The sequence below is a fragment of the Zalophus californianus genome, chromosome 6, assembly GCF_009762305.2.
Source record: "Zalophus californianus isolate mZalCal1 chromosome 6, mZalCal1.pri.v2, whole genome shotgun sequence".
NCBI lineage: Eukaryota > Metazoa > Chordata > Mammalia > Carnivora > Otariidae > Zalophus > Zalophus californianus.
This window is the reverse complement of record NC_045600.1, coordinates 5,138,574-5,154,372: the sequence shown is the minus strand read 5'-3', so window position 1 is coordinate 5,154,372 and position 15,799 is coordinate 5,138,574. Positions and strand designations below refer to the sequence as shown.

The 15,799-nt window shown below is 46.8% G+C and overlaps 1 protein-coding gene across 5 annotated transcripts in view; it reads left to right on the top strand.

Annotated features, from left to right (window-relative positions):
• The window catches only part of EML1 (EMAP like 1), a 177,808-nt gene that overhangs the window by 130,769 nt on the left and 31,240 nt on the right, over positions 1–15,799 (top strand). For 4 of the 5 annotated variants that reach the window (XM_027571729.2, XM_027571728.2, XM_027571727.2 and 1 more), the window contains exons 4-7: positions 46–180; positions 10,400–10,428; positions 11,351–11,407; positions 13,958–14,087. In XM_027571729.2, the coding sequence (XP_027427530.1) occupies positions 46–180; positions 10,400–10,428; positions 11,351–11,407; positions 13,958–14,087 (351 nt within the window). The remainder of the gene's footprint in view (positions 1–45; positions 181–10,399; positions 10,429–11,350; positions 11,408–13,957; positions 14,088–15,799) is intronic. The other variant, XM_027571730.2, reaches the window with a different exon arrangement.

The following is a 15,799-nucleotide window of genomic DNA, read 5'->3' as shown; positions in this document are numbered from 1 at the left end:
AATTGCCCTGTTAAGAATTTCATTGTCCTTTACTTCTCGCTGTAGTACCATCAAGAGGACCAGCTCCTCCGAGCGAGTGAGTCCTGGCGGCCGAAGGGAAAGCTGTGGGGATTCCAAAGGAAACCGAAACCGCACGGGGTCCACAAGTAGTTCTTCCAGTGGCAAGAAGAACAGTGAGAGGTAAGGGGCATCTTCTCTGCTGGTCCTGCTGTCCGGATGTTTTGTTACCCCTTTTCCCTAGAGATCCCGATAGGCACACGAGCTCCGAGCTCTCTCCAGCGGATAGACATTCTCCTGGGAGCATTGTGGGTAGTCATCCAATGGCCGTTGGAGGCGGCCACGCGTCACAGTTCCCACCAACCACTATCCAGGTAAAAGGTGAGAACTTGAAATCCCAGCACCCCCGATGCAGACAGAAATAGTTCCTGAGAATTTGCTTAGCACCAAATCCGTGGAATGGGGAGGGCCGTTCTGAATTTCCATACGGAGCACTTTATACTTCCAGTACGTTCCGCTGCCATTTTGAAATTAATTTCAGTGGGTTGTTTAACTTTGTCAACAGTACTTTTCAAGGTTGACTGGGTGAAAAGCTGAAGTTTTATCGTTTGTCAGAAACCATTTTTAATACTGAGCTGACACCAGAAATAGGACCATTTCTTTCTGGTTTCATGAAATACGCTTACTTCTAATTTTGAATTTTCCCTTTGAGGTTAATTTCTAATGGAGTATGATAAATACCTACACAACTAATAGTAACCTTTTATTAGGGAAAGCTGATCATTGGCGTTTTAATGACCTGCATCCCGTTTACGAATGTGTGGGGCATAGGAGACTGGTTTCTCTGGGCAGATACCCTGATGCTGTACTTTATTCTCTCTTTTTAAACATTGTGCTTTAATTTTACTCTCTCTCTACTGAGCAAGGCTGAGGAAGGAATTTCAGCTTCACAGGCTAAACATGGCTTTTTTCCCCCCAAATGTTTATGTACGGAGAAGGCTTAGTCATAAAGCAATTGACTCCAACCCACAGGCTGTAAAAATTCCAGGTTTGTAAATCCACTCTGATTCAGTCCTGTAAGGACGCTTAAATTCATTTTCAGTTTTATTCCTAAAAGATATTGTCTGTAGAAAAGATGTGGGCACTTCCCCCATCTGTAGCAGGTTAGGGCCACCCACCGTCGAATAACAGCCTCAGAGACCACTGACATGGGCTTCCGTCTTCTAATTTAGACTGTTAGTACTTCTTATCAGAAGATTATGCTAATTGGACGATAATACCTTAGAAAGAAGGCCACGTGGCTTACATTGGCAGTAGAGTGTAAATGGGTCATGCCGCGGGGCCTTCAGGCTTCTCTGAATTTAGGGTAAGCTTGGAAGTTGGCCTGAAAGGTCTAGATCTTGGCAGGTCTTAAAAACTTGGCTCCTTCTGTGCACATCTGATTTTTATTAAGAATTTCCAAAAAGAATCTGCATTGTGCAAACTCCAGATCTGTTTTATCTTTCAAACCCTATGGCGTTGATAAATGCACTGGGTAAATATTTCCATAAAAGATATTTGCAAAAGGTTTTGTTTGGTTTTGTTTTGTTTTTAATGCCACGGTAGGAAATTTTGATTTGGAAATAAAGGGTAGGGAAAATCTACTCATTTCCTAAAAATAACTCAAGCAACTAAACGTGTCCATTTACAAGTGAATCCCTTGTTTTGTTCGGACCCAGGAAAAGTTGAGGTCTGCGTACCGTTGAAAAGGTTGAGTGGCACACACCTGAGAAAGAAAGTTCTTGCCTTCTTGCCGGTAATTGCTGGTACTGGCAGATACCTTTAGGGGCCCGTGGGAATAATAGCCCAGTAACTGAGACAGGAAGAAGCAGCCCCAAGAAGCAATAGCAGTGAAGGTCAAGCTGGTGATTCAGTCTCTGCCTGACTCTTTCCTTCCTTCTTCCTCTCCCTTCCCCCATGACCAGCCCCCCTCCTGAGCTCTGTTGATCTGGCTCCAAAGCAAAGCTGGAGTCCCAAGGACCGATGCCCAGTGGCCGAGACTTAAAGCGTGCAGAGAAAGGTGTAGGGAGGTGACCTGAAATAACCCTCTTTGAAACACCATGGTCTTTAGTAATCTAAGATGGTGTGATCTCTTCCTTATCACTCCAGTGTCTGTCCTTCCATGGTCCCAGGATGCTGTCCTACATTTTCAGAGCTTGTCGTGTTCGGTTACTGGGGACGGCAAGACCAAAGGGAAAGGGCATGGGCTCTGGAGTAAAAGAAAGGTCTGGGTTTGTAAACCAGGAAGTTCTCCGAGCCTCAGCTTTTGCCTCGGTGCACGAGGGGTGGCACACCCAATCGCCTTGAATCTTATCATCGAACTGACTGGGAGGAGAACCCCCAGCCCAAGGCTTGGCACCTGGTCCTGGGCATCACGGTGGTGGCAGGTGTGAGAGAACGAGACCTGAGCAGAGCACAGGACAATAAGTGATGAGGCTTTCCCAAACCAGTTGCTTTCTTTCGCTCGCTTGTAAAATAAGGGAGTTACAGGGTGGCAGAAGTGACTAGTCTCGTTTCTGGTCTGACACACATTCACTGATGTTCATGTACGTGACACAGTCCCAGGAGTGCAACCTGAGTTCTGGCAAGATCTAGAAGTGCTCGGGGCGGGGGGCGGCGGGGGGGAAGGAAGGGTGACACGTCTGCACGGTTGTCCGCATCACACCAGAGGGAGCAGGGCTGCGGGTGAGCTGGCCAGAATGCAAGGGAGGGCGAGAGCACAGGGGTGACTCTGGATGGGTCCCGCTTTGTGCAGGAGGCACATGGTGCACCCACCCCGGGGCTGTAACTTGGGAGAAGCAGACCCTTGGCTCCGGAGCTCACGTTACCGCACACCATATGCAGAGCTATCTTCAGTGCATGTGGAACTCTTACGAAAATTGGAAAGAGCCTCCTCTCACTCCAGAAAAACAATCCCACGTCAGCATATATAGTTCTTAATAATAATTACAGCAAATATAAATGACTCCATATACATTGTCTAAATCTTCATGTCGAACATAAAATAATAGTGTTTTTGAGGTCCTCAACATTCCCATTTTCTGAGATAGACCAATTTACTTAGAAATAATGGTATGTTTTGCTTTCATAGAAACCATATTCTTTTATGAGTCTCAATGTTCCTGCACCTACATCTCATTTTCTCTGGAAATGGCCACTGGATTTGATGGTCGTTCTTGTGACATTGTAGATTTTTGTCTTAGAGTGCTTAACACCTTAAAATGCTCTGCTTAGAACAACAGTACTTAATCTTTACACTGACAAAACTTCTATAAAAACAAAAACAATATATGGCAATGTAATATTTACTCTATGTATTATTGATGATAAATATTAAGTTATATAGTGATTTGTGTTATAAGGAAGTACTTATTAAATTTAGGAAATCAACAGTAACATTCTGATGAATGACCTGTGTTATCTAATGTAGCCACTGTACTAACCCAATAGGGATTTTTTTTTAATTAAAAAAAAAGTGTTCTGTATCAGACAGAAAAACAGCTACTACTTAGAATGCAGTTTAATGTTAGATGTTGCTAGAATGATTAAGTGTTTCAATTAGAAAACTGGCCCCCCCTTTGTAATTCTGACTGGAGAGACATATATCAGTTTTGTAAACTAGATACTTTGTTTCCATCAAAAAGTTGTTGTAATGGGCTCATTTTGTTAGAACAAGAAATGTTTCAGCTGGAAACCTTGTAGGAACACTTACTAATAAAAAAAAACACACACATTTAAACTCTCCATCTTTAGAGTCAACAAAAGTGAAAAGACACTTCAAAATAGCAAAGATGTGCAAATGTCCCCTTAGAGGCTCTTTTGTGTTGAACCACCTGAATGCCGGTGCCAGCCGTTTTATCCAGACTACAGGGTCCAGAAGCCTGAGCTGGAGACCCTGAGCTCCATCCTTCCTAAAGCTCTAGTGTTCAATGAAATAGTCTTTTCAGTGACACCTCGAGGTCCTCAGGGTTCAAATTTGTTCTTTTACTTCAGCATCAGTGAGAGTGCAATCTGAATCTTAATCCTCAGCCTGGGTGCAAGGCCCCTCATCTGCCGGCTCTCCATCCTCTCTTGGGCCCTGATATTCATGCCTCTCTAACACCAGCTCTCACTTCTCCCCAGCAAGAATTTTTTCTTTGAGATAATTGATTTATTACACAAGTAACATGTGTGCCCCAATGATCAAACCCAGTCTTAAATGTGAATCTAAGTAAGAACATAGTGTATTTAGAAAAACCTTTATTGTATAGGGGCGCCTGGGTGGCTCAGCCGGTTAAGCATCTGACTCTTGATTTCGGCTCAGGTCATGATCTCATGGGTCGAGAGATCAAGCCCTGTGTCGGGCTCCACACTGAGTGCAGAGTCTGCTTGTCCCTGTCCCTCTCCCTCTGGACCTCCCCCCACTCTCTCTCTCTCTCTCTCAAATAAATAAATAAATAAATAAAATCTTCAAAAAAAAATCTTTATTGTATTATAAAACACAGGTACAAAAAAAAAGGAAAAAACCCCACACAAACAAATATATAGCTTAATGAATTACACCTTCTAGCACTTAGCAAATGGAGGGTTTTCACCTTCTAACCTGAGTGACGTGTCTATGTCCCGAGATTTGGCGGGGGTCGATGGTTGGGTACATTTGGAGGAACTCCAGCGGATCCTTCAGGACCCACTCAGGATGCCCCCTTCTCTGGGAAGCCTGCCCTGGCTCTTTGGTCTGAGTCAGTTGCCTTTCTGATTGCTCTGTACCTGCTCATTCGCTTGATCTGGAACTCCCTTCCCATGCCCACGCACGCCCCTTGCCCTCCCGGTAGCTTTGGGAAGGCAGAAGCTGTCCCTTATTATTCTTGGTATCACTAGCACCTCACACAGGGCCTGCCACATAGTAACTGCTCAATAAGTATTTGTGGCATGAAAGAAAGAATATATAATTTAAAAAACAAAAACCAAAACCATAGTCATTTAAGAACTGTGTCAACAGCACCACCTATTGGTAGATAGGTTTGACACTACACTTCAGATTCTGAAACCTTTTGCACTGGAAATGAGATGGCTTAAGTTAAGCATCTTCCCTTTACAGAAAGGGTGGTTCACTCTCCAAGCCATGGAGTCATTTATCTTTTAATAAGTGTTAAAGTAATAAGTGCTAATATTCCGTATGCTGTTATAGTTAGGAGGCTGGTAGGCAGAGAGCCTGCAAATAGGTGTAGTTTCTTATCAGTGAAATTCGGAGGAAGAGGGAAGTGACATTAAGTAATCACCATGTCCTGGGCGCTCTGTGACACACTTTATCTGATCTGGGCCTGTACCTGACAGTGGATTTAGTCCCACTTTGTAGATGAAAGAAAGACTTACAGAGGTAAAGCAACTTGCCCGACCTGAATGCAGATCCAGCTGACTTCAAAATCTGGGCTCATTCTGCCGCATCAAGCTGGAAGTACTGGTTGGAAATGTCTATGAAGCAGTCTTTGTCCCCAGGGAGGTCTCCAGTGACATCTAAAATCTTTTAGATGGTTCCTAAATGACCCTCTTTCTAGTAGAAAGCCGCTTAAGGGCATTTATATGGAGAATCATTACTTACCTGGTAAAGTATTTTGATTTCCAGTGGAAATGTTATTTCAAGTGGGGTCCTTTTCAAAAGGACTCGTGGTATGTGTGCCAAGAACGACAGTTTTTATAGGCAAATAAATTTCAGGGAAACAACACGTTTGACTTTGGAATGGTCTTCTCCTTGATCGAGCCTTAGTAATCATTTTCAGAAGCAAGTGTCTCTCCTCAAACAGCATTTGATGCCTGTTGGCTCTGTTCTAATCCTGGTCACCCCGGGGTCCCTGTCACACACAGCACTCATGTGTCAGACCTGCAGTGTGCAGGACCTGGGCCCCTGAGCTCTCTTTCGGCACGTGGGGCAAATTAGGTAACAGATACGGAAGTGCTGAGTGCAGATCCCACCGCAGAGGAGGAGCACGGTGAATATGGGTTGAATCGGAGTCTGAGCAAGTTCCCCACCCGTCTCCCCTCCTTATCCACACCCAGCCTACCGTGGGGGCAAGGTGAGTGTTAGCAGATGAAAAGACAGACAACCACTAGGAGACAGGCCCTGTGCCCAGAGTCCACAGTGAACATTATCGGAGTGTGGGTAATGCATGACGTGGACTCGGGTGGCTGCGGCTGCTGCATGGGTGTGAGCTCACGGCTCAGAGCAGGAGCTTTTCCTTGGCTCAACTGTTTGGTTTTCTCCAGCTACTGGTCTGGCGAAGGCTCTCGGCTGCCTCGCATCCTCCGTGAGGCCCCAGGTACCGCTTATAGCTTCTAAGAGTCCCTGAGATAGTCTGAGCCAACCGCTCAAGGAAACATACAGCCAAACTCTTTCAGCAAATCTTCCTGCCAAAACACAGCAGTAAAAGCCATAGCCGACTGCAACACTGTTCATTTTGGAGGGATGGGCCACTGCCTGGTGCGGAATAGCCAAGAAGTGAGGGTCTGCCCGGCAGAGCGGAAATCCTTTCCGCAGGGCTTACGTCTCTCGTGGGCTTCAAGGGAGGGTGGGGGACATCTGCATCAGCCTCCCCTCTGGAGCCACACTCACATTTCCCCACTTAGCTCACACGAAGGAACAGGTCATCAGAGACCAATCACACAACACTGGACAGGCAGTCTCCTCCCACACCAAGCGAACTTGCAGCCCAGGCAACAGCATCAGGTTCCAAGGGTCCACTCTCAATGTGTCGATGGCGAGTTTTGGAAAGGACAGGTGTTCAGCGTGCCGCTCCCATGAATAGACTTTGACTGGAGACCACAGCATGGTCTATCCTTGATAGCTCAGACTATCTCGGGGACTCTTAGAAGCTATAAGCAGTACCTGGGGCCTCACGGAGGATGTGAGGCAGCCAAGAGCCTTTGCCAGACCAGCAGCTGGAGAAAACCAAACAGTTGAGCCAAGGAAAAGCTCCTGCTCTGAGCCGTGAGCTCACACCCATGCAGCAGCCACAGCGGCTTTAATCTTGGATCACTGTTCTCACTGCACCTTCTGGGGTTTGCCCCTCTGTTACTAGTTGGGAAGATTCACTGTCGCTTCATGGGTTTGTACTCACAAGACTTGCACACAGGAGTGGGACTCCCTCTCCCCTGGCACTCTGGTGCTGTTTAGGAAGGGTGCTGGTGCACAGATAGGAATAACGGGTTCACAAGTAGAGTATGTCTTTCTATAAAAATGTAGCTTTCTAAAATAATGAAACACAGCAATAGTATCCTTTCTAAATATAATAGACCCAAAACGTGTTGCCTAGTTCAGAGCAAAATTTAAGAACTATGAGCAGTCTGGTGCTACCTGGTGCCTCTCTGTGTGACCTTCGCTTGTCAATACTCACACTGCCGTTTCTAGTGTTTTATTTATTTATTTATTTTTTGATAAACACTTATTAGAGAGAGAGCACGAGCTGGGAGGGGGGAGCAGAGGAATAGGAAGAAGCAGGCTTCACCCTGAGCAGGGAGCCCGATGTGGGGCTCGATCCCAGGACCCTGAGATCATGACCTGAGCCAGAGGCAGACACTTAACCGACTGAGCCACCTAGGCGCCCTTTCTAGTGTTTTAATAGAGATCTTTGATTGTTCCTCTAATGTTATAAGCTCAGCCTCAAAAGTCCACAGGCCTTGCTGCATTTGGAATTCAAACTGCCCTATGGATCTCTCATTCTGAGAAGAACATAGTTCGTAATTGCTCTTTTCAGTCTCCAGGAAAGTTTCTGGAGGCTTATTCCTGTGTTCGTGGCTTTATGTCTCCCTACTTCTGTGATCAAAGTCATGATGGAAAAATGGGCTTTCGTGTCTTCTGATTCCCTGTCATTATGTTCCCATAACCAGTAGGCTTGCTCTGCAGTCTTGCGTTTCAGCTTTAACCCCACGTGTCCTCACCCTGCCTGTGAATCTAACAATATGTGAGAAAGTCAGAGGTAAGATTCATGCTTCGACTCAGACGATCACAGGAATGTCGCTCCTGCTCCGACAGGGAGCACAAACCGGCGATCTGCAAAAGCATGGCTATTTTAAACCCACCCTGCAGCTGAGGTCACAGAGTAATAATGCTGAGCTAAAATCCACAAAGTGACAAGCCTGTCTTGGGAGAGACAGGCCCACGGCTGCGTTCATCTCAGGCAGAGCGGCAGGAGGTGAGGAGCCTTCCTGGATGCACATCGGAAGAAAGCAGCCGAAAGCTCACAGAATAGTTAAGCTGAGTGTGGATTGGCATGGTCATTTGGAAGTCTTGGGAGCCCCTGGCACAGGGGGATCTCCACACACACACTCACACACTCCTGCCTTTCTGTGGACTTGCAGTGAGCCCATGACAGATCAGGAGCAGGTCAGGCGTGCAGAAGGACATCTTCTGTGAGGCACGGGCATGGCAGGAGCCGACCACCCCTGCAGGAGGGACGGGAGAGCCCACAGCCCTGGAGGTGCAGTGCATGGTGAAGTTGAGGACCCCGCGGGGAGGGCCGAGGGGACCCCCCCACACCCCGGCCTCACCAGGAGCCCGGCAGGGAGCCCGGCAGGGAGCAGAGCAGAGGTCCCCGCCCTCTGTAGGCGCCTACCTGCGGCAGGGGGACACAGCGTGGAAGGACTTGGCTCAGCGGTGCCATGGGGAGATACACTGCTGGCTGGGGCGTGGGGAGGGTCGGGGGCAGGGCCGGCGGAGGGTGCAGAAGAGAGCGGCCGAGAGGCCTCTCTGGGAAGCGGCTCAAAGCACAGACAACTCAGGGGCCGTGGGACCTGTGTCCAGGAGGAGGGGAAGCTCAGGCAGACACTGACACAGGAGCTCTGGGCACGAACGAGGGCCACCAGGGACGGGGCAGCTAACTCAGTGACCAGGGGACAGTGACGGGAGACACGGACAGAAAAAGAGCATTGTCAGGACGGCCTTAGAGGCCGGTTAAGACTTGGACTGTCACATCAAAGCTTGTGCCATGCTTTCAGAGTAGTTTTCAGTGACCAAAGGTTAGAGTCATGCAACAGGTCCAACTATTTAAAACACATTTGAGCAGAGCGCAAAGCACTTCTAAAGCATCCGTCCAGAGCCCCCCCCCCCCACCCGTGGCATTGCATAAAACTATCTGGGAATGAAGGACATTGATAATATTATTTATCATATTGTGGGTTTACAGCTAATTTTTTTCTTTTCAAGATTTTATTTATTTGAGAGAGAGAAAGGGTGGAGAGAGGAGCAGAGGGAGAGGGAGAATCTCAAGCAGACTCCGTGCTGAGCGTGGAGCCTGACTTGGGGCTCCATCCCACAACCCCAAGATCATGACCTGAGCTGAAGTCAAGCGTCGGTCGCCCAACTGACTGAGGTTCACAGGCGACCCCAGGTTACGGCTAATTCTTACTAGTGGTGTTTCTTAACGTTTTTCAAGAGAAATGGAGGGGAAAAGTCATATTAGGACTATATCTGCTCAGGTACTTTTTAAAAAATATGCATGCACACACAAACCTGTGTGCTTCCGTAAGCTCTCTCAGGGGTGGCTTTCATTTATGTAGTCTGTCTTGTTCCGAGTCTGAAAGCGGGGAGGTCATCCAGGAAGCGGGGTGGTATAGGGGAAGACGGTGCGGACCCTGGAGTCTCGCAGACTTGGGATCAAGCACTGACCCTGTGTTTGAACAGGACACACCTGTTGGCCTGCCCCGAGAGCCCCTTCCCTGCTCTGGCAGGCAGGTGGTAACCTCTCCCTGCAGGTGCCTGTGGTGGGAGGTAGCAGGCCCTCCTGCCCAGGGGCTTCCTCGGGCGAGCTCATCCCCTGGAAGCCTACCCTTAGGGATGACCTTGAATGCTTTGGGGGTTTGGTTTCCCAGGCACAGTCAGGGGGTGGTCTCAGCCTGGCCGAAATCTGCAGTGGGGTCCCCACAGCACTGATGAAATCGCTGCACCCCCGATATTCCTTCTTCTTACAGTAGCCGCCCTGCTAGGAGCTGGGCTCTAAGGGTCCTTACGCAGAAAACCCTGTGTCAGGAATTTGCTGGTTTTAAATAAATTCTTTAAATAATCTATCAGAAGAGCATGGGGAAGAAGCAGACCTTTACACATTTAGATGAGGCCATTCCCATCTTGGTGAAGCACGTTTTTCTCCCTAGACCCTCACTTGCTCTGGTAAAAAGCTTGGTTGGGGTGATAAAGCTGGGATTACAATCTCTTGCACCTGCTTTTAGACATTCTCGTTTATACGTGTTCCTTCTTGCCGTTGCCTGGTTTTGTTTTTCTCATTAACGAGTATCACCGGTGCTGCATCAGGGTGACCGGCCTCCACGTGAACGAGGCTAACCCCTGCCCCCCACCCCCAAGCCTCCCTTTAAGTCTGTCTCTCTTTCATCTCCACAGCAAACCCAAGGAGCCTGTCTTCAGCGCAGGTAAGTCTGATTTCATCTTTGTGCGGGTGCCCCTCACCCCCCTCAGGACTCGAGGGACAAATAAGTAGCTTGTCACCTATGGTGTCCGCATGGGTGGGGCTGGCAGGTTGAGTGCCAGGAGCCTGTGCCCGGGCTCCGGGGCTCAGACCGCAGAGACTGGCCATACCGTGGTCACAGAGACTGGACCCTTTATTTACGCCCTTAAACCTGAGTTAAGATGCGCCAACAAGGAGGAAGAGTAAAATGCCACCACATAAGCAGAAGCAGAACTTGTAGGTGAAGACACCGTGTTGCCTTTGTTATTCTTCCCTGACCCGTGGGGCTTCCGGCTCAACATCTGCATCTCTCCGAAAGGGAAGCTTTCTGATGCGTTAAGTTATAACTTTGTCTAAAAGTAGCTTTTTTCTCTCTCTCTTTCTGCCTTTGATTTCCTAAACTGCAAACTAATAGTTCATATGTACCTTTCCATATACCTTTCTTAACACACATTTTATAATAAGGTAGATGCTATTTTTAGGTTATTAACCTGATTGAAAAGCACATTTAAAATGCAAAATCATTGACAGGTGTGGCATCAGTTAAGTAAAATCATCTAATTATAACTTTGCCAGTTTTTTTCCCTTCGATTCAGAATCAAAACCTCTATAAAAGCCAGCGTTCTGTATTTATCAGCACGTGCTTTAGTATTCATTTCATTTTCAGGAAGCATGAGATCATGCACTGAAAATGTAGTTGCCCCAAAAGCATGCAGAGCCGGGCGTTGAGCGCACTGGTCCGAACCCCTGCGCAGAGGGCAGGTTCTCCTGCCGGGGGCGGGGCGGCCGCTCTGACTGAGAGCTAGCTGCCCCCGCAGCGAGAGCCGCTCCCCCCAGCGAGCGGGCAGGCTGGTCCCTCTTGCAGTTCTTGCCATCTCTTTATCTAGCGCTTCTGTCCCTGTCTCCGAAATCACAAGGGAAACGCCGGGTGACACACTGCAAAGGTAGGCGGCATTTCTGAAACCTCATAGCTCTCTGAGCAAAACTGCTATCCAGGCTGCAGGAACTTTTTTCATACAGGCAAGCAGGTAATCTCCTCGTATGAAAATGTTTTGGGCACACGAGCCACTCCGACTTACTTTAAGTTAAAAGCATTCCTGCGCATTTACTTGGATGGGTTTTAATAAGTAGCTTACACATTCGATCTGGCTTCATTATTGGCTGACTGCAGGAACTTTGAAAAATCTGTAAAAACCTTAAGAGAGCTATAGGGCAGCCCTGAATGCCCCACTGCTTGACCTGGTATCTTGCACCGCTGCTGGCCTCTCCGTCCGCGCCTTTGGGTTGGCAGCTGTGAGCTATTGTCCTAACATGCCTGGAAAATACCGTTGCTTTCCCTTGCTGCATTTTGATTTTATTTTTTTTTAAGGTTGATTTATTTTCGAGAGCGGGGGGAGGAGAGAGGGAGAGAATCTCCAGCAGGCTCCACGCTGAGCTCAGAGCCCAACACAGGGCTCGATCCCACGACCCTGAGATCACGACCTGGAGCCAGAACCAAGAGTCAGACGCTTCACCGACTGTGCCACCCTGATGCCCCACGTTTTGATTTTAAATGTAGAATTCTGATTTATCAGTGCAAAACAGTGCCAAGGCAAGATCCGGGGCTTTTTTGCCTCAGTTAGTGATTTAGAATTGTGCTAAGCAAGCCTCCCTTGTGAGGACTTAACCGGCACCCACTCCAATAGACTCGGTATTCACGCACACTGGTTATTACAGCCACCGCGGAGGGCTCTGTCGTGTTGCGGAGATGGCATTGTAACCTCTATACCCATCCATGTCCTGTGCCTCCTCTCGTACAAAGAGAACATGCCACCGCGTGTCCCCTCGCTCCATGCTCGCGCGTGCCTGCTTCCTTTTCCCTTCTGTCGTCTGCCGGGGGCTCCTGGGTCCTACAGGTGTGGCGGCCCCACGGTCCGGTGAGCTCAGATTTGGGGGAGGGATTAAGGAAGGGACGAGGTTCCAGGGGAGGACGGGAGCAAGGGCAGAGGCCCAGAGCAGGGTGCTAGAGACCCATTTGGCCAGACAGACGGCTGCGGGCCGGGAGCTTACGTAGCGGAGAGCCAGCAGGGCGCTGGACGTTTGGATCCAGCAGGTAAGACAGTGGGCAAAGGACTTTGTGTGGAGAAAGGACTGGTGAAGTCCACTTTGGGCCTTGATGGGTTTGGCAGCAGAATGTAAAATGCCCCAGGGGAGCAGTAAGAGAGCCTGGGGTGCCAGACCTGTGATGGGCCGGTCCCGGTGGATCTGGGGAGGACAGAGCCTGGTGGCAGCATCCTCACGGGAGGGTCCACGGAACTCAGCGCCTGGCACACCCATCTGTCTGCAGGATGAGCATGTGGGGGTTCTTATTCAAAAGTCAGACTTACTATGCAGAGTGGAGTGTGCATCACACGCATGCATGTGAGACCGGAAATGCACGCACACGGTAACCTAAAACCGGGACGGCCTCTTAATCTGTAGGCTATATTGCATGTGGCATTGTTTGAAGATCCTTAGGAACAAGACTTACATAACTAACCTGTAAATATGGTGCTTCTGGCGGTGTAATTACTCCGTGCCTTCTCCTCACCTGTTTCCCCTGCGGATGATTTTTCTGTTGAGTTCTGTGCTGCTGTGGCTGGTTCCAGCTGCCCGGTTTAACGGCCGCAAAGGCCTGGGCCTTTGATATGCAGTGAGTTCTAACGGAATTCACCAGGAGCTCACAAGACATTTTCTCTGCTCTTATTTTCTCCTGAAAGCCAGCAGAAAACCCCAACTTATTTCTTTTTAAAACTGCACTTGTCCCATATCACTGGGTTTTCCTCTTGCCCCATAATTTCTTGAAACACCAGAAGCTGTTTTATTATAAAAATGTTTGTTCTAGAAGGTTCTATTTCACAATGCCTCTCTAATGGGTCTTTTGTTCTTTTATTTTCTTTCTAGCTTTTCCTTGAGCCTTTTCCTTCTTGCGTGCACCCTAGCATGTACTTTTGCCGATTTTGTGTTCTTTACACTTGAAAAATGTGTCCAACATAAAAGATGCATATTTTTACATTGCGATATAACAAACCAATTTAAATACTGAAAGAAATCTTATGAATTTTGATACTGAAATTGTATATACATTGAAATCAATAAAAAAATCTTAGTGGATTTCTTGTGTTAGTTGTAATTTTTTGAGGTGGCATTTTTCCCCCCTCCTGATGCTAAGGAAAACATAAGCACCAAGTCTCTTGTGGAAAAATAATGGAATCTAGTTTTTCCCTGCCTTTTACAGTTTCTCATATCTTTCATGTACTTACGTAAGCAGCATGTCAAACATAAACAGGGTGAAAACTTTTGTTTTAAACTGTTTAACGTTATGTTTTAGTTCTTTTCCCCCAACACATTAATTAGAAATCACATGAAGGGTAAAGTTTGCGCTTTTATGTTACAGGGCTAAAGAAAAGATAACATTTGTTTTCAGCTACATTGGGCACTGAGGTGTCTTACTGATCTCTTTGTTCTTTTTGTAGAAGAAGGATACGTAAAAATGTTTCTTCGTGGTCGCCCTGTTACCATGTACATGCCCAAAGATCAAGTGGACTCTTACAATTTGGAAGCAAAAGTAGAACTACCAACCAAGAGACTGAAGCTGGAGTGGGTGTATCCTTTATTCACTGCCTGGACCTGTCACAAGGTTTAAGTGGATTCATGCCCTGAGCTTAAAGTTTAACTGTAGAAATTCATAAAACTTAGGTTCTCTTAAGCATTTATTTATTTATTTAGAGAGGGGTAGGGGAGGGGCAGAGGGAGAGAATCCCAAGCAGACTCTGTGCTGAGCACGGAACCTGACGTGGGGCTTGATCTCATGACCCTGAGATCATGGCCTGAGCCAAAATCAAAGAGTCGCAGGCTTAACTGATTGAACCATCCAGGAGCCCCAAGTTCTCTTAAGCTTTTTAAGAAAACCAAAATATTCTATTCTCACTTAAAAAAATTAATTTAACAAAAGGGGTCGTATGTTAGCGCTCAGTCCAGTGTTCTAGCAGAGGAGGGCTCCTGATTGTGGGGGACACTTTCTTTCAGTCCTGAAAGAAAGATTATAGTTCCTGCTCAAATATGTGTACCTTACTCTCCTGAAAAGAAAGTATTCATATGCTGGACATTGTTTTTGTTTTTGTTTTGTTTTTAGAGAGTCATGGGAAAATGCATCACTTTCTGTCCTGAATTTTAATCTTTTGACAGAATAAATGTAGTTAAAAACTAGTAGAAAAGCAAGCTTACTGAAAATAATCACAAATGGGTAGAGTTTAGGATTCTAATGAAATTGAAAGAATGGATTGTTTTTCACAGTAGCTGTCATAGACTCAGACAGCCCTGTGGGACAGATGGAAAAGCCAGGAGCTCTACGTGCTTGCCTGAAAACAGTGGAAAGGGCAAGAAGACACCGAACTTACACACTTAGGAAAATGAGACCATCAGAAATTGAACTCAACTCTACAGGCAGGAGTTTTCTCACACCCAGACAAAGAGTGATAAGACACCCTGGAAGGAAGGACAGGCACTCCCCCTCAAACCAGGTGGGGGCTTGGCCAGCCTTGGGAGAGTAATTGAAGGAGTAACATCAGGAATACCCCAGTTCTAAATGAAGGGAGTCCAGGGAAGGTGTAAAGAAAATCAACATGAATGCTACTTTAAGAGAAAGAAAAGTCGTCTCCCCCCCCCCCCCCGCCCCAATCTAAGCCACAGAATCCGAGTCAGCCCTAGGACTAACGTTCTTGAGATGCAGCTGCTGGAGCCCTTCATACCATGAGATTTGGAAAAGTGAACAAGCTCCAAGGAGAAAACAAAACCCGAAACACAAAGAAATAAAGCCTATGCAAAAGGGTGAATGAAGTGTTGGGGTTTTTTTAAATTGTCCTTTTCCCCCCTTATTTTACTTTATTTTATTCTATTTATTTAACTTTAGAGCAAGCCTTCCAGCCCATGCGATTTGAAGACAACAAAAAGCCTTTCTTCACCCTCAAACAAATTTTTATCGAGTACCAGTTTGATGCCAAGCCCCAAATATAAATTCTAAGAAGTTGGTTTAAATCAATGCTGTTGTCATTTCAGTCGGAAAAATTGCTCTTTGAAATGATATCATATTCTTTGGGTATATGTTTTTTACATTTTCAGACTCAGATATCCTAAGCATTTACGTGCATCTATTTTGGCACATGCAATCGAAGTGATTCAGTTCTTCTTTAAGTCAATAATGGTTTACATTTTAGGTTCGATCATAGCTGGAAAACATTATTCAAAACATTTTTTCAGCCTACTCTATTCATATTTTCAAGACGTAAAATGGGAGAATTTACTTTAGATAAATGGGA